At 43.3% G+C, this 25,979-nt stretch overlaps 1 protein-coding gene across 1 annotated transcript in view; it reads left to right on the top strand.

Moving 5' to 3' along the window:
- Positions 1-25,979, top strand: part of LOC122798187 (squalene monooxygenase-like) — a 1,523,743-nt gene that overhangs the window by 825,851 nt on the left and 671,913 nt on the right. Inside the window, exon 4 of the mRNA XM_044066934.1 lies at positions 24,222-24,318. Coding sequence (XP_043922869.1) covers positions 24,222-24,318 — 97 coding nt within the window. The remainder of the gene's footprint in view (positions 1-24,221; positions 24,319-25,979) is intronic.

Below are 25,979 nucleotides of genomic sequence, written 5' to 3'. Positions count from 1 at the left end.
TATAAAGGATTCTGTGGTCTGGGCCGTATTTTCCACAGGCCCGGGGGCTTTGAAGGATTCCACCTCAGTTTTGAGGAGTGTGAAATTTGCTTTAGAGAAGTTTTTCACTGCGGTTTTCAGGGCAGGGGGTGGAGTCGGGATGTGAATATCCAGTGAGATTAGTTTATGGTCTGATCTTACCAGTGAGGGATACACTTCTGGTCTGGAGCATAGAGTCCCCATGTTGGTGATGATCAGGTCCAGTATGTTTTCCCCTCTTGTGGGAGTGGTAACAAGTTGTTCCATAGCATTTGAGTTTATAAATTCTAGGAACCTTTGGGCTAGGGTGTTGGAGCTGGAGTAATGCTCCCAGTCTATGTTTGGGTAGTTGAAGTCGCCCAATATAATGGTGTTTGGAGAGACCTTCATATTTTCCAGTGTTCTCAGGAAGGCCGAGTGAGGTTGCTGGGTTTGGGAGGGTGGTCTGTAGCAGGCTATAAACTGGAAGGCAGTTTTACCCACTGTTAGTTGCACATGGATAGTCTCTGATGCTTCCTGCTGTTCCACCAACCTGAAAGTGTGGGTATCTTTGACGAATATTGATACTCCCCCCTCCTTTTGTGGTTCGGTCCAAGTTTTGGGGCCGAAAATCATGGTATGAGGTATTTTCTGTTACTGCACAGATATCAATGTTCTCCATGCTAAGGAGAGTTGCACAGATATCGATGTTCTCCATGCTAAGGAGAGTTTCGAGTGCGTGCATCTTGAGGTTTAGACTTCTGGCATTGAGTAGCATTACTCTTAGTTTCCTACCCCTTGTGATACCTATGGAGGTGCAACTCAGCAACTCTGATGCAAACTATCTGTAGTCATATGTAACCGGAGGTCTGTGTTTGCATGACAGTGAGCACTGTGTATACAAAGTAAGCAATGTCGAGGCTAATCTCGTGTAACTGGCTGTTACCTGCAGTTGGTGACGCATACCGTCGTGCAAACATGCTCATGACTGCTTACAAGTGCCTTAATCAGCCTGCATCCCACCACCTTTCTTCAACCCTGCAACATAATTGACAGCCACTGCACGGCCCGAACCCAGGACCCTGCATACAACAATCATAGTGAATTAACACTACAACATGTCGGATATACAGACATCCCATGTATACCCAGATATATCATGCAGCACAGAAAATCTGCATAAGGGGAATTGTACTTATAGCATAACACTCAACCTCTTATTGCAAACACAGTATGACAAAAGTGGGGTACATATCTGGACACGTGAAATATTGTTCATATACATATAAAACATTGCTAGTGAAACCGTGATCTGTTGTAATACACATAATCTGAACAACATGATGTCTGCAACTGTAATGTACTGGCATTCCTGACTGACCATCTGGCCTGACATCATCCACGTCAATTGGCCAGACGAATGTGGGGCAGGTTAATATTGTGAGTCACTCATGCATGGACATATGGACAGTCATAGATCTGTATATGTAGTGAGATACACAGGTACATACAAATGTCTGAATCACACATACATCCTATCACATCAGTGGTATGTAAGTGGGTGGATACATATATCCACATATATTTAGATATGGATATAGATATACATATAACGGATAGATATGTGATATGCAGCACCAGATAGGAATAACAACCGGGACCCCCACCACAAAATAACTGACCTTAGACATGGTTGATGGGGGCTGGGGCTCAGATGAAGGGAACATGGTGATGACAGCTATGTTCCCCCCACCACAGCTGTAACAGATATGCTGTGCAATGCAATATCCAGCACATGCAGTTCTTGACCCCAGGACCCTCCGCAACACAGCTACAATGGTCTAACAGTAGGTCACTACAGCTGTAGAAAGTCAGGGCAATAACCAAAACATATCATCCAGTCCAGTCATGCAACTGTACAGAGAATGTATACCATCATTGACATGTATCTGTGTGTAAATATATTACTATTTACACTGTTACAATATATCTGTATATGTATATATATATATATATATATATATATATATATATATATATATATATATATATATATATATATATATATATATATATATATATATCTATATCTTCTTCTTTCGGCTTTTTCCTGGTTTGGGGTTGCCACAGTGGATCACCTGTCCACTCATGATTGGCAGTGGAGTTTTACAGTGTCGAGTTGCCAGCTCGGCGCCCAACCTTCCACAGAAGGCACACACATGCACACACTCACACCTAGGGCCAATGTAGAGTATCCAATCCACCTACAGCATGTCTCTGGGATGTGGGAGGAAACCGGAGCACCCGGAGGAATCCCACGCGACCACAGGGAGGACATGCAGACTCCACACAGAAGGTACCCCAGCCAAAGATCGAACCGGAGAACTTCTGGCTGTGAGGTGGCAATGCTAACCGCTGCACCACCGTGGCCACCCTTGTGTGTGTTCACAGCTTTCTAACACTATATACATATATATCACTATATATGGACGTATATACATGCTGATGGCTACATCGACACATTTAAGTGTCTACACCTATATGTCTACATATACACAGCATGTTACAAATGTGTATGCAGATATACAGCTATGTCGGTATATACGGAAATAGTTACATATATGTCAGCGTTTATATATATATATATATATATATATATATATATATATATATATATAAATATATATAGATATATATATATAGATATATATATCTGTACATATGGCCATACATCTGTAGAGAGTAATGGCAAAATAACAAACACACATATGTCCACATGCACCAGTACTGGGGTTGAGAGGCCCCACACACTATACGTCATGTACATTTAGGCACCCCCCCCCCATGGCCATACACATCCACCCTACAATACACTACCAAGTGTTGCAGATACCGTAACCAGGACATGACATGACATGGGAACAGGAAGTTAAGAGTACAACATCCCACCTGTATGATGTCAGGCTGGTATTGTTGACATATCATGCAGTACAGTCTGCCTCCCATAGGTAATATAAACTGAGGTAGCCAGCAACATCCCCAGGATACAGATACACAGACACAGATATGCATATACATACATACATATGTGAATATGTATATATATATATATATATATATATATATATATATATATATATATATATATATATATATATAGGTTCATAGGTTCATACTAGGCTATCTGCCATAGGACATTTATAAGCCTAGCCAGAGTGTGTTTGGCTTTTGCCACCCATTTTAAATTAATTTTGCTACCCGGGGTAAACCTATGATCTCCCATCCACTCATCAAGATTCCTCTTGAAGAGAGTCAATGAGGGTCTCTGCCTAACCTGGACTGGGATTTTATTCCAGAGTGAAGGGAGCCTCTGGGTTATGAATCTGTCCCTCCAGCATGTCCTATTTATTTCAGTGCTGAGGTTTAAGTCTCTCAAGCGCGTAGCTCGATGGGATTTGGATTTTCTGAGGTGCAGCATGTCCATTAAATCCGGGTTGGACATGGCTTTATACATCAGGCACATATCGCCTCTGAGCAGGTGGTATGCCACTGAGTAGAGCTGGAGTTTCTTTAACTGGGCAGCATATGGCATCTGTTTGAGCCCTTTGATCCTCTTGGTGAGGTACTTTTGGGGTCTTCCCAGTTGCTGCAGGTGTCTGGTAAGGTACATCCCAAAAGGGGCATTGTACTCAATTATGGGCCTGATGAGGGATGAGTAAAGAGGCACGATGACCTCCCCTGATCTAGATGTGAATCCCTTCATGATTAGGTGGGCTATATAAAATGTTTTGCTAACCACTTTGGCCACGTGGTTGTCAAATGAGAGATTGCTATCAACTTGGGTACCCAGGTCTCTAATTACTTCTTCTGTACTTAATGGATTACCACCTATGTGGTAATTTGTGGGCACTTTGTTTTTGCCAAAGGGGATGACTATACACTTTTTGGCGTTTAGCTTGAGGCCATGGCTCTGGCACCAGTTATCAGTTTCTATGAGGCACTTTTGGAGGATGCTTGTGTCGGCTGGAGAGTCGATTATGGTGCCCAGTTTGCAGTCATCTGCGAACTTGGTCAGCCACAGTCCTTCCGTGTTGGCCTGTACCTCTGAGAAATATATACGGAACAAGAGAGGTCCCAGGACTGAGCCTTGTGGGATGCCACTTGTAACTGGTTTGGAGTCTGACATGGCTCCAGCAATTATAACCATGTGGGTTCTGTCCTTGAGCCAGTTTGCAACCCATCTAGTGACATAGGGCTTTATATTTGAGCTGGTGAGCTTATCTATAATGCCCAAGTGGGGTATTGTATCAAAGGCTTTTGCAACATCCAGGTAGGCTGTGTGGACCACCTTCCCCTCGTCAATGGCCTTGGTGACTGTTTCAAAGAAATCAACCAGGTTTAAGAGGCAGGATCTGCCCTTAACAAAGCCGAACTGGGTAGGATCCAGTGTCTGTAGGTCCCCAATATCTTTATTTATGAGGTCCATGATGATCCTTTCCATAGCTTTGCAGACCAAGCTAGTCAGGCTTATGGGGCAATAGTTTCCAGGCTCCATTGAGGCACCACCTTTGTGGAGAGGGACCACTGATGCTGTACGCCACTCTTTGGGTACATATCCTGTAGTAAGGCTGAGATTGAACAGTAGTTTTATATTTGGGTTTAGCTCCTCTTGGAATTCATGTAGGATGCAGCCCGGGACACCGTCTGGTCCCATTGATGCTGTGTTTTTTGCTTTGGAGAGGGCGGCTCTTACCTGAGCATCTGAGATGTCAGGGGGCCAGCACTCTGCTGGGATAGATATTTTCCCTTTTGGTGGTGGGGGGTTTGCACTGAACCTGTCAACTAGGATGTTGGCAATGTCTGTGGGTTTGGTGTATTTTGTGTCATTTTGGACTAACTCTGAGCATATCTGGGAATTCCCACCCAGGTTCCTAATATAACTAAAGAAAGCCTTGTGATTATCCTTATTGTCCTGTGCAATTTTTCTCTCGAAGCTGGCCTTAGACAATTTTATGAGTGCCCGTAGTTTTTTACTAATACTGATCAGAGATGCCTTCCCTTTTTGGAATTTTGCTCTATCATGTAGTAGCTTCCTCCTTCTATTGTATAGTTTGTTTATTGCTGGGGTCCACCAGACAGGATGTCTGCCTTTGGAGGATTGGGTCTTGGTTTTATTTGGGATTGCATGATCCATGCATTCCTGAAGGTGTTCATAGAATGCGCTTATAAAGGATTCTGCAGTCTGGGCCGTATTTTCTACAGACCCGGGGGCTTTGAAGGATTCCACCTTGGTTTTGAGGAGTGTGAAATTTGCTTTAGAGAAGTTTTTCACTGTGGTTTTCTGGGCAGGGGGTGGGGTCGGGGTGTGAATATCCAGTGAGATTAGTTTATGGTCTGATCTTACCAGTGACGGATACACTTCTTGTCTGGAGCATAGTGTCCCCATGTTGGTGATGATCAGGTCCAGTATGTGTTCCCCTCTTGTGGGAGTGGTAACAAGTTGTTCCATAGCATTTGAGTTTATAAATTCTAGGAACCTTTGGGCTAGGGTGTTGGAGGTAGAGTAATGCTCCCAGTCTATTTTCGGGTAGTTGAAGTTGCCCAATATAATGGTGTTTGGAGAGACCTTCATATTTTCCAGTGTTCTCAGGAAGGCCGAGTGGGGTCCTGGGTTTGGGTGGGTGGTCTGTAGCAGGCTATAAACTGGAAGGCAGTTTTACCCACTGTTAGTTGCACATGGATAGTCTCTGATGCTTCGTGCTGTGCCACCAACCTGGAGGTGTTGGTATCTTTGACGGATATTGATACTCCCCCTCCTTTTGTGGTTCGGTCCAAGTTTTGGGGCTGAAAAGCATGGTATGAGGTATAACCTGGTAGTGCTGGGGTGCTCTCGGGAGCCTTGAACCAGGTTTCTGTTACTGCACAGATATCAATGTTCCCCATGCTAAGGAGAGTTTCAAGTGCATGCATCTTGAGGTTTAGACTTCTGGCGTTGAGTAGCATCACTCTTAGTTTCTTATCCCTTGTGATACCTATGGAGGTGTGTTTGTCTTTTGAGCCTTGCCTAAAAAGGCACTATGGGGGTAGCAAGAGCCTTTGTCAATATCCGAAAGCCCAGGGGTGACAGGTGCAAGCTGTCCCTAGTGAAGCATCGTGGCTTATCGGGCATGTCATCCCAGGCTGACAGGCATTGGATCCCCTTTGAATGACACCAATACTTAAGCCAATTGTTGAAATTGATCATCTTGTCTTCATATTGTGGCATCATTCTTGGTGAGGGTAAGATGTTACTCAAGGTCAGGGTCATACTGGCCTGGGCTACATGCTCAGAGAGCTCCTCTTTGTCTCTTTTCATGTAGTCCAGGGAGGTACATCTCAGGTCATTCACACCAGCATGGACAATGACTGAGTCATATTTGTACTTGCCTTGGAGTGACCTGAGTGCTTGTGTTATGTGGCGGATCCTAGCGCCCGACAGGCAGCTCACCGTGACCTTCTCCTTGTTCAGCCTGGTGAGCGGGACATCAATGTGCCTGACGATAGAGTCACCTATTACAAGTGTATCAGGTGTGTTGTTTAGCCTTAAGAGCTGTGACTGTTCAGCACACTGGCTTTGTGAGCTATGTGTTGCATGTGTTTTGTTTTGGGGTAGTGGTTGCTTGGGTGTCTGCTTTGGAGGTCTCTGCTGCTTAAGCAGATTTTTATTTAGAGCCTCTGAGTATGTTTTTGTGTGTTTATGTGTTTGGTTTGCTGTCGTGGTAGGTCTATGTGAGACTGAAATTGTAGTGAGTGTGGTTTCCTTCTCCTCCTGACTGATTACGCCAGTACTGAGTTGAGAGAGCTTAGCCTCCAGTTTGGCTATATGGTTGCATCTCTCACATGTGTTGGAATTTGTTGGGAGGAGGAGAGGGTTGTCTTTGTACATGAGGCAGTTGTAACATTGCCTCAAGATTCCCAGATTCACCAGCTGGACCAGAGAGGAGATTGACAACTGACCTTTGGACATGCTAGAAAAGTATTGGGAACTCCTTTATAATTGAAAAAGGGCCAATGGGGAACAAGGTACTCAAGGAGAGTTTGTGAAGGTGTAGTGCTTTTAAATTTTTAGTGCTGACTTATATAACTGCTTTAGTGAGCAAGTGCCAGATAACTTAAATGCAATGTGTTACAGGTGACTTAAATGCAAAAATGACAAACAGTAACTTTCTTTCAAGTGAAACATGGAAATAAGTACAGTAAGCAATGCAGATATCACTGGGGATCCAAAGAAGCGATGAAAAGCCGCGTTTTAGGTGGAATTAGCATGTCAGGGAAATAACAAGCAAACAAACAACAAGCATACAAACAAAGCTAGATTCAGCAGGCCTGGATCTAGTCTATACTACAGCAAACAAGGTGTACCAATTTCAGTAAGAAACAGTTCAAATATGCAGGCACTATAAGCCTTTAACCTGAAATTCCCAGCTCAGAAGGGCAGAGTCCAGCCTCTCCTCCCACAAGAGTGCAGACCATGAACCTTCTTATTGTAAAATAACAGGCCTGAAGCCTAAGTGCTTAAACCAGAACTAAAACACTTTTAGAATAACAGACACTGAGCCCTCAATCAGCAGTTACCAACTTAGAAGGATGTAAGCTACCTGTCCTGCCACCACAGTGCAGGCCACAAACCTTCCTAATGTAAAAGAACTGGTCTGAAGCCCAAGTGCTTAATCCAAAAGACTTAGAATGATAGCTACACTTTAATCAAGTTACTACCAAGCAGTAATAAATACAATTGAATACTTTAAAGAATGCCTGGATTAGTGCTCAAGTTATACAAACAAAGCTAGATTCAGCACGCCTGGATCTAGTCTATGCTACAGCAAACAAGGTGTACCAATTTCAGTAAGAAGCAGTTCAAATATGCAGGCACTATAAGCCTTTAACCAGAAATTCCAAGCTCAGAAGGGCAGAGTCCAGCCTCTCCTCCCACAAGAGTGCAAGCCACGAACCCTCTTCATGTAAAATAACTGGCCTGAAGCCCAAGTGCTTAAACCAGAATTAATACACTTTTAGAATAACAGACACTGAGCCCTCAATCAGCAGTTCCCAACTTAGAAGGATGTAAGCTACCTGTTCTGCCACTACAGTGCAGACCACAAACCTTCTTAATGTAAAACAACTGGTCTGAAGCCCAAGTGCTTAAACTAAATGGCTTAGAATGAGTTACACCAAGCAGTAATAAATACAATTGAGTACTTTTAAGATGACGCAAAAGCAAAATAAAGTAGGAAGAAACACTAATACAGTAAAAGCAGATTTTTTTTTTTTTTCACAACTGAACGTCTTAGGTAATAGAAGGTTGAAACCTGAGACAGCTTTTAAGAAAGAAATATCAAAAGAACCAGTGAGGTGTTTAGTCTAAGCTGTAGTCCAGGTGACCTCAGTCAGCCAATGACCTCAAACAATTCTCTCTCACTGAAATGCCTGATGGCTTTGGCTAAACCAATATGTCCCTGAATATGTGCTCAGACACACAGCCTCCACAAACACTAGGCTCAAATACAAGCCTGAATATGGAAATGCTACAAATATCTCCACTACTTAGAACAAACTGAAGAAATGTTTCTCACAGCTGAAAAGCAGCAGTGAGCCTTTAAATGAAAGTTTTAAACAAAAGGAGCCTTTAGAAAAAAAGAGTTTAACTGCAACAAGTTATCAGAAACAAACAACCCAACAGATGCTTAATAAGACTGGACAATTTCCAGTTAATACCTCACACACAGTGAAACTAGCTAGAAAAATACACAGTACACAAAGTGCTATAAATAACAAAGAAATAAAGAACAAAATAAACAAAAAACAGGATACTTTATGTTATATATTATAGCTCCGAGTTTCCTCAGTGTCCTTCCTTCAATTAGCTCATATATATGGATATATATATGACTACACATACACACGCATATATATGTACAGTAGGATACATATGTAGTCGGTGCACATGATATGGAACAGTCACTATGCCTACAGCTAACCCCTGAACAACCTAGACACTGTATGGACCACCCATACAAATGACGACCGTTGCCTGCAACATATACCCACAGAGAGGTCATTGGGAAAACTCCACAGACAGGTATGTGGAAATGGAATACCTTTCATTGTGTACCATGACAGTTCTACATGCCATGTCATATAGCTGTTCAGACAGTGACATCCATATAAACAGAGGAATGTAACCATGAAGCAGTTATACTAATGCAGTAGTCAGGAAAGGTACACAGCCGTTGCTGTCCAGGTCAAGTCCTTAGATTTGTACAGTAGTGAGGACTGACTGGGCCACAAGATATCAAATGATCAACAATGTGTAATGCAGGTGTATAGTTCAGCAGCCGCTATCTGCACTCTGTACGACAGCAGTGGGAGGTAAGGACGTCATGTGACCACATGGGTTGTAACTGTGACATAACAAGGCATAACTGACACCATCACATGCACACTGACAAACAGAACAGTCCATCTGGTGGGTGGCAGTAGGCTTGCAGTAACCGAATATATGTACGTGATGTACATATAGGTGAAGTATACGGCACTTTACATACAGATACCTTAAGGCAGCTCACCCCTGATACCCCCACATATTTAACAGCCAAGGTCATTTATGGTGCCCCCAGACTCAAGAATACAGGGCCATATACCACTGTTACATACACTGGCCTCTGGAGTGCATAGAAGCACGCACATATTGTGTTGGTAATGCCCACACATATATGGCCCCAGCCCCATCAGCCCCATCATATGTGTGGGGGATACAACAGATGTGGACTGATGGCAGCAATGGCAGTGTGATATACTCACAGCCCACTATGGAAAACCCCACCACAGCATGTCATATGTGCAAAGCTTGATATGTAGGTCATGTACTGATATCACTCCACACACACACTGCCAGTGGGATATCAGACGCAGGACCTGTGTGGTGGACAGACAATGCATGTTAGGCACACCTCTGGCCACCAAGAGGATAGGCCCACAGTTGAGGGATATGCAGACAGACTGCATTCCAAGGTAAAGTAGTATGTACACACACACACCCTGCAACACCAGTACTATACAAAGCAAAACACGGGTCTACTCACACTCTGTCTGTAGTTTCTGAACCCCCTACACGTATGTAGCTGCCCTGAGTGTGCAGGTTCCTCTGTAGAAGTTAATGTTACCTGCTGTCTGCAACACTGATGCCCACACACACGTAGGACTGTACAAACATCCACAGACTTTCCAGGTTATGTCATCAGATATAACCCCTACTGTACATAATATGTGGGCTGGTCTGATATATCACTGGCATGTTAGCGGATATGATGACACTAATTATGGTGTACAGCAAATATACACCACGTCATGCACGACATGTGTACACAGGTTGGCAGACTTGTGGCTGGCAGCACATACACAGGGCCACTAATGACATGTTGCTGTGATAATCTCATATATTTACTGTTGTAACAGGGTTTGTGGCAACATATGTCCTATGAGGGATAAGACGCCAGTAACTGTTACGGCTTTCACCATCCACAGACTGCAATCCTCACACTACCATCTGCAGTCCACAGACAGATGCTCCATAGGTAACACATGGAACCAATGGCACAACACACTGCTCTGTCTGCAGATGACCCTGCAGATGGGGATTCCACATAAAAATGGAACTGACATGGCAGGTATGGAGACATGTAGGAAAGCCTTATCCACACACACATTGTTAGACTAACAGTACGCCACATGCAGTATAGCAGCACTTACAGTCTGTAGGTGGGTCAGGCACATCGTTTTCCTCTGTGTTGCCCTGTTTCCACAGTGTATGTTGTAGACGTTAAATCCCCAATCCATCGCAGATGCTGGTTGCCAACCAAAGGATCTAGTTCCTGCTCACAGTGAATGACAAGGGCCAACACCAGCATGATGTTCCTAGATATCGGAGTGTGTTTCCATGAAACTGGCTATGGGACTGTTACCACAGCTGTTGCACATGCAATCAGCTAGGGAAGGGCTGCAATTTGTGCAGAGGCCATCAGCTGATCATGAGCATCACTTAAAATACACATGCTGCTTCCCAAGCAAAGCTGGTGTAGCTCTCCACATCCACCAGAGAGGGAGTGGGAGAGGCAGGAAGAGGCAAAAACATGTCAAGGAAGGGTGGTGGAGTAAAACCGCAGCTTGTTTGTGTCACACACCTACCAGCAGAGGGTATCAAACCCCTGATAGCTATGTACTGTGTCCAGAGTTCTATGGAGTTATTGGATGTGCCACATAGGTTACCTGTTGTGGAGCCCTCAGAACATATCTGTGATGGTGCATGACATCTGCAACAGGGATACTGTAGGTATACGATAGGTGACGTACACATGCCTGTCAGCATGAACAGGTGCCAGCATCTACACAGTCACACTCTCACAGGGACACGCACACATCGACACACTTGGCAGGGCCAGGTGTACAGCAGAGCAGTAGCAGGATTGCCACAGCACATCACTATACAGGTACAACATGCACCACATGGGTCATAAGGAGGTAGTATGAACAAAGGTTATGTGGAGGTGTCTGACATCTGACAGCATACTTCTGTATGTGTATAGGAGTTGTAGAGAGTGTGGCTGCGAACATATGCACCATACAACACACAGACAAACACACAAGGTGCCAGTACTGACATACATGGGTGCATGTCTGCACGGGTGTGTGGTGGTCGACTGTGGCAGCAGGCTATACAAGGGTAGGTGATGGGTATACCTTGGCATCAGGCCACATGATAATGATCAGCATTGTGTCTTAGGGTTGTGGTTTCCACTGTTGGCCACACAGGTGGGTATTGTATACCCCATCCAGTCATCTGGATGACTATTGTGTGTGGCCCATGCTGTGCATCGCTTGTCATGTATGTGTTCCTTACCCCATGACATGGATGGCATCTGGGATGTGCACACCTCCCACATGCATGTAGAGTGACATTTGGATCTGTACCTATGTTGTCTGGCCCATATGAACACAGATTACCATCATATGTGCCAGTCTTGCCCCCTGTGGCAGGGACCAGTAATGGGCACCAGGTTTACCTGCACCTACATTAATGGCATGCTGACAGCATTCCCTGGTGTCAGTGGCAACTGTCCATACAGGGCATGCTGTCAGGCATGGTATGTCCATTGTGGGACATGTGATGGCACCACAGGTTGTGCAGGTGTCCATTGGGGAACATGGGGGAGGTGCACTGTCAGCATGTACGTGCATATTGGACAGATGGACAGGGGACATGCCCTCTGTAGCCACTGCTATCACTCCATGGTTACTATCAGTGGTCAATATGCAGTGTACTACCCACATACTGGCTGTTTCCTAGGCATGTGTGTGCATATGAGACATGTGTTGAGACTGTGCTCTGGGTAATACTGGGGTTGCTAAATGTGATTGCCTGGCCTTGATGTCACATGTATGGGTATGGCTTTGCACCCCAGCCTCTCAGCAATTTCACATCTGTTATCCCTGTATGGTGGACATTGTGCTATATAGTAGGGCTGCCATATAAGATGTATGCAAAACTCACTCCACATTGGCTACAGGTGTCACACACTCACAACCATCTCAACACAGGATACGAACACACACACACACACACACACACACACACACACACACACACACACACACACATGTCATGTCTGGGAGTAGAACCTCTACCTAACCAGTATATTACACCTCAGCAGTATGCAGTTATGGTACACCCCACTCCCATTACTGATGTCTGCCTTCCCCAAGGGTGTATTCCACTATGACTGACATCAGCAGGATTGCCAAAGTAGGTGATTTGAAATGTACTGCGGGTGACTACCCTAAAATGCATTGCTCCCAACACAGACAGTGAGACACACACAAAACATCCATAACCGACATGTGTGGGTATAGAGCCCCTGACAGAGGCCTATACCACACTAGAGCATGGAGCTGTTATAGGATGCACCACGGGGATTACTAGGGAACTCCTTCCCCAAAGCTGTATTTCACAAAGAATGACATCAGCTGGATTGTCAAAGTGGGCCATGTGAAATGTACTGCATGTGACTAGCCTATAATGCATTGCTCCATATACAGACATGGACACAAAACATCCGGAAGTGCCATGGGTGGGGATGGAACTCTGCCACAGTTCTAAATCACACTCCAGCGTTACACAGTTACAGGACACACTACAGTGATTACTGGGCTACTAACTTCCCAGAGGTGTATTTCTGGGTGGGTGACATTAGCAGCCTTGCTAAAGTTGAGTATAGGAATTGTAATTCATGTGGCTACACAAAAATGCATTGCTTTCTACACAGACAGAGACAGACGAACACACACACTAGCCATGTCTGGGGTTAGAACACCTACCCAGCTACTTTATCACTCTACAGCAGTACGCAGTTACAGGATGCGCTACGGAGATTACTGGGCTGTAGCCTTCCCAGAGGTGTATTTCTGGGTGAGTGACATCAGCAGCCTTGCCAAAGTTGACTATAGGAATTGTAATTCGTGTGACTACACTAAAATGCATTGCTTTCTACACAGACAGACACACACACACTAGCCACATCTGGGGTTAGAGCACCTACCTAGCTACTTTATCACCCTAGAGCAGTACACAGTTATGGGATGTGCTATGGAGATTACTGGGCTACAGCCTTTCCGGAGGTGTATTTCTGGGTGGGCAATATCAGCAGCCTTGCTAAAGTCAAGTATAGGGATTGTAATTCGTGTGGCTGCACTAAAATGCATTGTTCTCTGCACAGACAGAAACAGACAGACACACCCACTGACACGTCTGGGGTCAGAATACCTACCTAGCTAATTTATCACTATACAGCAATATGCAGTTACAGGATACACTATGGGGATTACTGGGCTATAAACTTCCACTTCCCGGAGATGTATTTTTGGGTGGGTGACATCAGCAGCCTTGCCAAAGTTGAGTATGGGAGTTGTAAGGAGTGTGGCTACCATAAAATGCATTGCTCTCTATGTAGACAGACACGCACACTAACAAACACACACACTTGCCATGTCTGGGGTTAGAACACCTACCTAGCTACTTTATCACACTACAGCAGTATGCAGTTACAGGACACGCTATGGAAATTACTGGGTACACTTTTCCAAAGGGTGTATTTCAACATGGTAGACCTCAGTGGGTTTGTCATAGTAGGGCTATGGAGAGGGCAGTGTGTGTACCTGGGCCATAACCCATTCATCTAGAAGTTGACACATTACATGCGGGCACACACAGGGTTATATTCCACAGGTACATGTATACAGCTGCTAGATGACTACTTCCTTGTACAGTCATGTTGCACAGCTGGCACTTGCACCACATAGTCTGTAATGCTGACAGATACTGGTGGCTAATGTCTACAGTGAGTGACATCTGAGCATCATGTGGTTGTAGTCATTTGGCTGTGTGCTGGGTGGGACAAGCCTCATAATGGTTGGCTCCTTGCCACAATGTACATGTAGGCATATTATAGTGTATTGCCCTTGGATATATGCATGTATTCCTATCCACTGTGTGTGAAAAGCATGGGTGGTGCATACTGAGGAGTGTCTGCACAAACATCTACAACTGCCATATTTGTCTGGTCCACTGTTTTTTGCAGACATGGGCTTCTTTTGTTTATATGTGTGAGCAGGCCCAATGTTGACTGACATTGCCTTCATTTCTCTAAGTGTGTGAGCATGCCCAGTGTGCCCTTCTGTATAGGTAGGTATACTAGGTAGTTTATACTGCAGTGCAGACCTTTGTGTTGTACACCTACAGGTAGCAATGTGTTTCTGCTGGGTATCCGGCGATCATTTGGCAATATGGGGACAAACTGTGCAGGGGATAGTGTGTACTGTAGGTGATTGTGTCTGTGCTGCTTCAGCTGCATGGTATCACTGTTAGCAGAGATATTCAGACATGCGTACTGTTATACACAGTGATGGTTTCTGTCTCCATGTACTGCCAGGTGGACATTCTTGCTCATAGTGCTGTCTTGGGGGACAAGGGTGACTGTAGCTCTGTCCGGTATTATGGGCAGACACCTACGTATTCATGGTAAGTTATGCCATTCTGGAGGGAGAGCTGCACACACCTGCTGCTGGGTCTGTGTATCCAGTTCAACACCTTAGTAGAGTGCTGGTGGGGGATCCCATACTTGTACACTCATTGACAAGACAGTCTGTGTTTATCTTGCTGTGGTAATGCCTCACAGCTGTACAGGTTTGCAGAGGTTGCCCAGAGGCAGGGGCTATGGACCAGGATATTAACCCTATTGTGGTGTGCGGGCAGGTGTGCAGCCATCCATTTATGTGTTTGCAGCCAGGGGTAGTGTGGGCACACAGCTTGGTGTCAGACCCTGCACATTCCATGCTGCCCATGCACCCCCCCCTCTGTTATTCTAACCTCTTCCAGACATTATGCATACATTCTCTGATACTTTCCGTAAGGGTATCACTCCATCACAGGTGTGTGTTAGTGTTGGTCAACAGTTCCTGCAGTGGGACATGGTGGACATGTTACTGTGGTTTGTCCACATGGCCTTGCATATGGCTTATGTGGAGTGTGTTATGTTGTTATGTGGGTGTCCATGACTTAACATGCATTGGCAGTACATGTGAGACACAGACCTTTGGCAGAGGCCTGTGGGGCATTAGGTGTTGCTGCAGGCAACATGTGGCAGGCCATTGCATTCTGTCAGGCCTACAATTGCAGACCGCCAGACAGTATATTCCCCTGGGGTGACAGGGTAGGTGTGATAGGTGCTCATGCAAATTCCTTTATAAGTCTTGATTAGGTGGTGTGGATGCTGGCAGGGTGTGATGTACAGCTAGAGACACACCTGCATGGGACACCTGCATTGCATGCTGCATTCTTCCACTATTGCCATGTGCAGGAGGGGTCATACTGTACCCTTTTCCCCACAGCAGGGATATGGCCAGACAGGTACCTGTGGGTGGTGTTTGCATGGGCTGGGTGCATGTGTGCTATGGACAGTACTTGCATCTGACACACAGATATGCATGGGGCATTCTTGGTATGTTGGCATGTGCAGGTACACCAACTGTTTCCCAATACATCAGTCCTACCTCCTTTGTGATCTGCAGGTGTTTAGCCGGACATCACTGATATCCCCTACTACAGGACCAGTTGCTGTGATACATACCTGCAAGTACAATTCCAAGGGTGTCTCCATTTCGCAGTGATACAATGCATACTGTATGTCTGGGGTGCTTTCCCCTGTGTACTGCTTGTATATCTAGTCCAACAGCCATGTCATGTCAGTCTTTCAGATGGTGACACATATTACCACCATGCATTTATATTGGCTTACTGCTAGCAGGTGGTATGCTGGTGGGGATTGTCCTTGGCACTGCAGTTGTGTGGCTTGTCCCTGTCATCAGCAGTACTGGGCTATGGCCACCAGGTATTGCATCGTCATGCATACATACTGACCACTCTCACACAATATGAAACACACTCCATCCTACCACACACAGACCTGCATACTGTGGACATGCTACAACCTATCCTGCTACCTTGGGCACCTTTGGGCATCTCTGCTCCACTCATATTATACCTACTCATGCATGTTACTACATTTCTATACAGGATTGGGGGGGGGGGATCTGACTGTTACTACCTTTCTACGCTGGAGTGGGGGTAGGGGCACACCTGACTATTTCTACGTGTCTACATGGGGGGGCACCCCTGACTGTCATTACATTGCTATGTAGGATGGGGGGGCACAAGTGACACCTGTACACATTTGCTATGACTGTGCTGGCATGTCATGTACTCCATTTCATTCTGTATTGCTAACTATCATGCAGTGTAGAGGCACACCAATGTACTACATATTATGGCTTTGCTTGCCCTACATACTATTGTTTAACATCCTACCCTTTAGAACTGGCATCCCACTGCCTGCCCTGCTGTGGTCTTTCTGTATAGGTCTGGGGGTGGGGTTAACCCTAGCCATCATTCTGGGGCCATGACACAGGCCCTGTTTGGGTTTGTGTCCACCTGTCTTGCTGGCTGTGACTGTTGTTGGGTATGTGAACCATCCTGACTGGCATGTGCAGGTCATATGGACACACATTTTGCATAGCACATTTCCTGCAGTTGCTTCTGTCTCCCTGTGTAGTACTGGCTACTATGGTGACTCCAGTATGTGTTACACATGTCAGGGTGCCACTATGGGTGTCTACTGTCTGCTGCCATAACATTCAGCCACCCAATTCCCTTGCATGCTCACATCCATACCATAGCTACAGGTGACAACACATTCTACTCCATTTGGCAATTGGTAGGTTGATTGACTTACCTTATGGATGTGCCAGGCTTCAGATGGTGCTGGAGGGCTGCCTATGTTGGATGCACATAGTAAACTCCTTATACATGGTTGAGCACAGGTGGTGTCACGTTTGGCATCCCTTTTACTGTATGTGTGAGTTGGGGAGAGGTGTCATTCCCTGGGAACCTACTGTGTCAGTGCATGTGCTATGCATTGCCTCTTTGCCAAGGCCAGGGCATACTGGGCATGCCTCCTTCTGCCTACTGGGGAAGGCTCAGGTTCTTCCTCCTCCAGGTCACTCTGTGCTTGTGCAGGCCTTGGCATTGGTGGGGGGCTGTGTGGCCCTGCCCCATGCTGGTCCTGCTGCAGCTGTTTCTGCAGGATCATATTGTGTAGCATCACACATACCATAACAATTTGGTACATGTAGCTGGTGAATACTGCAAGGCTCCACCAGATGTGTCCAGATACTGGAACTGTGACCTAAGCATCCCAAACACACACTCTATTATGTGTCTGGCCTGTGCGTGTGCCTCATTATGGTGTTGTTGTTCAGTTGTGTGTGCATTTCTGATGGGTATCATCAGCCACGGCTCCAGTGTGTACCCAGCATCCCCCACTAGGTGACCGTAGGGGATGTCTCCATTGGCAAATCTCTGGTACAGCTGCTTCAGATGCCATATGTGGGAATCGTCATAGCTTCCAGGCAGCCAGCACACACATTCATTATAATGCCCAGGGCATCACATATGACTTGGCAGTTGATGGAGGGGATGCCCCTGCAGTTGATGTAGGCCCTACCTTGATCACCAGGTGGTGCTTTGATGCATATATGCATGCAGTCTATATCACCCACTACCCCAGGGTATTCTGCTATTTGGTGGAAGAGACACATATTGCTGGTCAACACCTCACGGGTGTTGAGGAAATATACATGCTCACTGGCATGTGCTGCCATGGCATCCAGGAACTGGTGGAATACTCTGGATGCTGATGTCTGTGAGATCCCCATGTTATCCCCAGTTGTGCTTTGGGAGGTACCTGTGGATAGTATACCTAGGCCTACACATACCTTTGTATCCACTGGATGGGTTCCCCTTGGTCGGCTTGGTGTGTCAGGTGTGGCCGGCATAGCTCAACTACTTGCTGTAGGAGGTCTCTGTCCACCCTGCAGCTCATGTAGCCCCTGGTAGGTTACCCTGGGTCTGTACACTCTTCTCTGTCTCTTCACTGTGGGTGGTTCAGCAGCATGCACATCCTCACTACCCTCAGCCTCTTGCACATGTTGTTCTATGTTGCCTGCTGCAGCCCTTCACATTTTGTAGGTTTGTTTGTTAGAATTTCCCCACTTGTATACACCGGTAGTGTAGAGTGTGGGAAAAAACAGTGGGGAAGGTGTTTGCTTAGTTTATAGTAGTGTTCTGGGCTGGTCTGGGCTGCTGCCTGTGTAATTGGCTGCTACTGATACATTTCATCTGCCAGATATGCTAGTTCTCCTTGAATACCTTCCAACTGCTGATTTCCCTTCCCATTGCCATTCTGTTTGGGCCTGGGGCTGTGCTGCGCAAACAGAGTACTCAGATATGCACACTGCTGCTGTTTCCTGGTTTAACTTCTTTTTTCTTCCTGTAACTCCCAATGCATGGTGCGCACACCCGCTTACACTTTGTAAAGAGTGTTAGGCAGGTTTAGACACACCCCCTAGCTTGGCTGTGCTAAGCTAGGAGCATACCCGAGCCACAGGACTCCAATCCGCTTACAGTTTGCCTGAGACACCCACCCATGATGTCACTTACCCCCTAGTCTTGCACTTGCCTATTCATACTCTTACACTGTTGGGACCTGCCTCACATGCTGGTGGAAACTGGGATTCACTATCCTTCCCCTCATTTGCATAGGATTGCCTGCTAATGCATAGTTACATAACACTGTGCCTCCCCCTTAGCAACCACTATTCACCGGCCAGGTTGTCTTTTGCCTGCCATTGACTTGCCTGGCAGAATACTGATTTTAGTTGGAATGCTTGCTTTAGGTTTATTTTCTTCTTTTCCCATCGATCCCGTTTGCTCGCCGCTGCCCTATGCTTAACCAGCCATGATCGGCGGTAATAAAATAAAAGTTGTGTTTTGGGCATTTTGCATTGTTTGCAATGCTAATGGCCTTATACCTGGCCATTGGCATGCTTCCTCAATGATATGCCACCTTAATTTGGAGCTGTCATGTCCCCGTTTTGGATTTTGCAGAACCGTACTCGGTTACTAACCGAGTACATTTCTGCATACTACGCTAGTCCTGCACGCCCTGATTCCAGCTTCCTGGATAGCAGATTTACCTCATTTGCATGGTTTTCACCTGAAAATGGGGTAATCTGCATATGGGGGCTGGGAATGTGCAGCACTAGTGTTAGTGCGCTCTCGTACATCAAACAAGCACGTATGTAGTTCGCTCGGACGCCATATTGGCAAAATTACCTCTTACACTAATCATGCTCGCCGTGCAAGCTTTTACGAATCTGGGGTTTTTTCTTTTTGTGCAAGAGAGAAAAATGTGATTGTCAAATATCTTCATTGGTTCACATTTCAAGGGCTTTTATGGAATAGATGGGGATTTTAGAATATGTTTACAGATTTTTTGGGCAATGCTTTAAGGGCAAAATGTTTCTGGGAAAATCTGAAACAATGGAAAATTCACCTTGGGTGATTTCAACAAATAGAAAAAATGAGTTTCATTTATTGTCTCTTTTTTGTAAACCATGGTGAAATCAGATTCATTAACTGTTAAGGAAACATATTCATTTATGTCAAATGTTACTGAAGAAATATGTATTCTTAAAAAACTTTATTTTGAGTCTACAACACCAGTCTATCAAAAAATTAATGAAGTCTGAAAATTGCCACTGTGGCTTAATAAAAACACCAACTCATGTATATCTTGAATATAATTTGGTTCATACATTTTGGCAACAATTTAAGACTTTTCATTTTCCTATAGTCAGTGATATTACAATGTTAGAAGTAGATTGTAATGTTCATGATATGAGTTTGGAATAAATGCACTATTATCTGATAATGACATGTTGTTTTGGATGTTGGTGGAGTAAGGATGGTGCAGTGGTGCAGCGGTAGTGTTGTTGCCTCACAGCAAGAGGTTCTCTGGTTTTATTTTCAGCTGGGGTGCATTCTATGTGGTATCTGCATGTCCTCCCTCTGTTCATGTGGGTTTCTCCCACATTGCAAAGATATGCATCTGGAGCATTTCTCCATGGGCCTCTGCTGAAAATTGGCTTTGTTCTAAGTCAGACATTCCTGGTTAACAAATGTTAAATAAATATTTACTTTTTAGAGAATTTGGGTTGATAGTTGCCATTTAGTTTCTTTATGTATAACAAATGTTTAAAATGCAGTCTGTGTGTTATAATATCACAAGTTCTTTGTGTAATTTTAATAAAATACCTATTCTTGTTTTTCTTCATGTGATTTGATTTTGAGCTTATCTATTATGCTGGAATGTTTATGTTATGTTATATCTGAGTATATAGTTTTGTGTGTAAAATAAAATGAATAACGCCAGTGTTTTTAATAAGTAACATGGGATCATTTATATTTACCAAAGCTTTCACCAACACAGACAGCCTTGATCTCAGTTTAACTACCAGCCCATTTAAAGGGTAACAAACTCAAGTGACCCTTATACTGAACATTACGGTCAGTAACTGTAAACAAATCCAAGCACCTGGTGTGTGAAAAGAACCTGTAGCCATAGACAAGTGTGCTACAGTCTGAGTCAGTCATATCAGTTCAGTTACACAATCTAAAACACATACCAGAGTCATGTGTAATTCATACATGGGCCTGTGTGGAATGGAGTAAGGGTTTACATATGTACATACATGGATGAGTCCAGGCATACTGTTTGCATACAGTTGGTATGCAAATAGAAATCCGTGGTATAGTCTGTGATTTACAGATATGTGAGTCATGGACTGTATTCCATTGCACAGCATAATGGGGTTGCTTAATTGCTTCATTAGAGCTCATCTTTTAAAGCAATGTAATAGCACATCCTGTTGTGCTGTACAGTGCATACAAACATACCATTTCTGCCACACCTGGCTTGCCTCATGGTGAGGCAGCTGACATCCTTCCAATGGAAGCAGTCAGACAGCTGGATTTCACTAGTCGGGTATATGCTTGTGTGATGTTCTCTGCAGGTATAGGCACTGAGATAAAAATAGTTATGAATTACTCTTGTTCATGTCCATGGAGGACAGTGTCTGACAGCTATTCATAGTAAGCAGAAAATGATGCAAAATATTATCTTCTCACATGTGCATTGTGCTGTTTGTTAATGACCCCCCTATCCAAAAGGACAATAATGTGGTATACATGTTGGGCTTGTGCAATGCCAATAATGCTCACGCCCTACAGGTAGGCACACATACACTTTCTTCCATGGCATGACTGCACATGTTATATGTATGTGTACAATGTATGCTGGCATGTGATTTGTGGATGTATAGGAGCAGCATGATCCCTCTTTATAACTGTAATAGTGACATGGCCGTACACTACAAGCAGTACACACAGCTTATTCACATAACATAACTCCAGTTTGTGATAATGAAGCTGGCTGCCCACATTATGGCTGGAATACTCTTTCTCTTTTATTTCAATCTGATGCAGTAACTGTTTACGATGTCTTTTTATAGATTATTTAACTTTCTATGAATAGTTTTCTCTTATATGTAACATTTAATTTTTTTGATGGACTAAAATAAGTTTCTGGTATCATTTTACCAGTACTGAATGTTTTGTTTGGCTTTTAGTTTTATAGATTAGTTATGTTTTAGGTTAGGTTTGGTTCTTTTTGATTGGAATGCTTTTTTCATATTGTCTAGTTATAGTTGTAAAATTGTTTTTTTTTTTGTCTTATCAATTTGCTGGTTTAATTTTTGTTAAATTTCTTTCTTTGGAGTTTTGTTTTATTACTTTAAAACTGTTGGTTTAATTTTGTTAAATTTCTCTTTAGAGAGTTGATCACATACATGCAGAGTTTTCTGTGCAGTTATCGAGTGCATTCTTAAGTGTGTGGGTATTCAGTATGACCTTTAACAACATTTTGAAGCCCTGATATAAGAAGTTATATTGTAATGCTACATCTTATATTAACTCTATGATATATCAGAGAAATGTTTGAAATTCCAAATTAAAATCAACATAACTATGCTTTTTACATATTGCTTATATGGATTGAATGGCTATATTCCTCTAATTTTATGATTACATGAACACAGATGATTAGAAAAAGCTTTTGATGTTAGACGCGTACACGTGCGCTCATACACACACACACACACACACACACACACACACACAAACATAAACATGTGTACTGACACATTTTATTGCATTATGAAACTGAGGGACACCCAAATATAAGGAACATAAATATAATTTATACAGATAATAAAACTGTGCAATTACAATTAAAGTTATAAATAACTTACAGAACTGTTTCAAACCTAGTTATGTACTACTCTAATAAATATTCAGAACTGTTGTCCAGTCATTCTGTCATTCAATTTCCTCTTTGAATAACTTATAGAGACACGTTAATCTAATTATTATCCAGTGATAAATATTCTAATTCAGTATTTTTATTTTAGTCATTTCAAATAACTGCTCAAATTTAGGGCTTCGAAAAATATTCACTGCAGGATATTTTAAATTTTATGTAAGTTGTTTTCCTTCCTAAGTTAAGCATATTCAGTTCAATTGTCCAACAAACAACACCCTCAACCAGTGTTTCAGGCTTTTTTTGTCTTTTTTGAAATACTTAACTCAGTCCCTTCAGTGTAGCTCTGCGGTAGTGGTGCTGCGGTAGCGTTGTTGCCTCACAGCAAGACGTTGTCGCATTCGATTCTCAGCTAGAACGTCTTCTGTGTGGAGGCATGTGTGAATGGGCATGCCTTCATTGAAGGTTGTGAGTCAGGGCTGGTAACTCGGCACGTAAAAATCCACTACCAAACATTAGTGGACTGGAGTTTCACTGTGATGACCCCTAACTAGTCTAAGCCGAAAGGCACAACAACAAAAAAGTCCCTCCAGTGTAGCTCTTTTGAGCGTGTACTGTTAATTTCCAGGGGTTGTAGCTTGAGCCTTTAAAAAATGAAGCTATCACCTTAAAGTTTTAACATATACTCATTAACAGAGGTCAAATATCAATACAGTTGTGTTTGCCATCGTGAATGCTTCAAGATAAAATATTCTAATACCTTGTATGTAGCATGTTTTTGTAATTATTAATACTAATATGAACAAGCAATATTTTGATGCCTAGAGGCACAGTAGGAGGTAGTTGCAGAAACGCCTGGAGGTGCACTCGGCTGTAATAAGTTCATAACCTCTTCTTGAGGGTGTGCAACTGTGAAATTGAGATTGTTTGAAGATGTATCTCAGATCATGGTATTCTAAATGGTGTGTCAGGTTCAAGAACTGTTCACATTTGTGTAGTTCTTAGTTTTTTTATCTGTTTTAAGTAAATATTTCACCCAAGTGAATGTTTCTTTTCCAGTGTGATTCCTAAATAGACATTGTAAATGTGCAAAAGTGTTTGTCACATGCCTTTGTTAAATTCATTGTTTTTTTGTTTTTTTTTTTACCACCGTGTCCAGAATTTAATTAGTATTGTTGTGCAGATGGGCCAGACACATAGTTAATCACCCAAGAAAAGAAAGTGGTATAATGCTGTAGAGGGTCAAGTTATTCCAAAAAATAAATGACATAAGATCAAACTAAATGAAAGTAATTGCAAATGGAGCAATGGATAACAGTGTTTCTTGTTTTTGAAAAGATTCATGTAATTTATCTCTTTCAGTGTAAAATTTATTGAAGGGACTGTAATAAATTTGGTAGAGGATGATGGCTGCATTATTGGAGTCCAGTACAAAGACAAGAAGTCAGAAAATGTGAAGGTAAGCATTTCATTCATAATTGAAATTAACACTTCAGTTAAAAATTCATACTAAACTACCTATCAAGGATTTTAAGCAGAAAGCTATTAGATGTCATCTTCTCTTCCAGAAATTCAAACATTGTGTGGAATTGACCACTGAACAGTATGGTCACCTTCTCTCATTATGCTGTAAATACTCAGGGATAAATTCAATCAAGTTTGTTGGATAGTCATTCTCATGAATAATGATAATCTGAATTGCTGTCATGTGAAGAAAGTCACCACAATAGATTTTGTCCAAAAAGCTAAATAATGTCTAATGTCTTTTGTGAATGATGGATTCAGAAATGTTTTGTTTTACATTCAGAGGAGAGACTTCTCAGGCTGATGCTCCCTTTCCATTTGGCTAACATGCAGAGCTGAACATTGCACTGGGGTGTCAGAATACTTCCTAATATACTAGCACATATTCAACTCAAGCTAAAAGATCATACGCCCTTAGGCTACTTAGAGGTTCCTTCATTGTATAGCGTTCTGATGATGCTTACAACTGATTCATCAAACCACACAAAATAATCATTAAAGTATTCAGTTTTCACTCAGGCTAGATTTTCACTCAGGCTAGGTAATTTATTAATATAAATTGCAGAAAATAGCATAGATCATGCAGTAAATAATAAGTAGGTTAACTAATACAGTGAAAACCTAAGTTTATTGAAATTGGATAATCACACACCTGAACACATTGAAAATAAAATGTTTCACATAAGAGTTTTATCTTGAACGTTGCTAGAGCATTTCATGAAATTCAAAATGTTACACTACTGCATAGAAGGTACACAGAAGATGATGATAACAGAAATCAGCATAGCAGCATCAAGTTGGTATTCATCAACATAGCATTTAGGCATAATGGGAATTTGCACTGGTTGCAAGCTTTAGCACAATTCATAGAGGCTAGCTGTGCTTATGTGCATATTGTTTAAACAGTTTACAAACAGCTTATACAAATGAGCCAGTAATGAAATGTAAATGAATAAAGCCTGAAATTTGTATGGCAATCTTATTCAAATGAGCCCTCTTCATACTTGATGTTCTTCATCTCACATTGCTGCAGTCATAACCTGTGGGTAGTCCGCTGTCCTCGGTCGGCCCGAATACCAAAGTGTTAGGCTGGCGTCGGTCATGGTCGCTTAGATCTGACGTCAGTACGCCGTGGTACTAAAGCGCATGACCGACGTCATATCCTCAGTCTTTCGTACGTTTTGAGATTTCTAGCTACTTTTTATGTGCTTCTGTGTCATGGGCATATGCCTTATAAAAGTCTAAGTAGCACCTTTTCTCTCTACTTTGCAGTTGGTATCGATGTTTGTCAGGGTGCTGGGTGAACAGTGTGGATTTGTTGCCACATCAGGTATACAGTGTCATACGTCAGTCACAGTTGAGGTACTGAAGTGGATGCTAGCTTGTTACCTGGACAAGGATGCAGTCAGACACCTCACAGACAGTTCTGGAGGTGGTTTTAGGATTAAAGCACATCTGAAGAGCTCTAACAAATCTTGAAAAATCTTTGATCTACAAAGGAAAAGAATCAATTAGTGTGAGACCTACTGAACAAAGAGATTCAGTTGGGATGGCTGAATGACCCATTTGACACCCCACTATTTCCAAGATATAAGA

This window comes from Protopterus annectens, chromosome 3.part1 (genome assembly GCF_019279795.1).
Source record: "Protopterus annectens isolate FY-2018-M chromosome 3.part1, PAN1.0, whole genome shotgun sequence".
NCBI lineage: Eukaryota > Metazoa > Chordata > Ceratodontiformes > Protopteridae > Protopterus > Protopterus annectens.
Note: the sequence above shows the minus strand (reverse complement) of the source record. Positions and strands in the feature narration are given on the sequence as shown.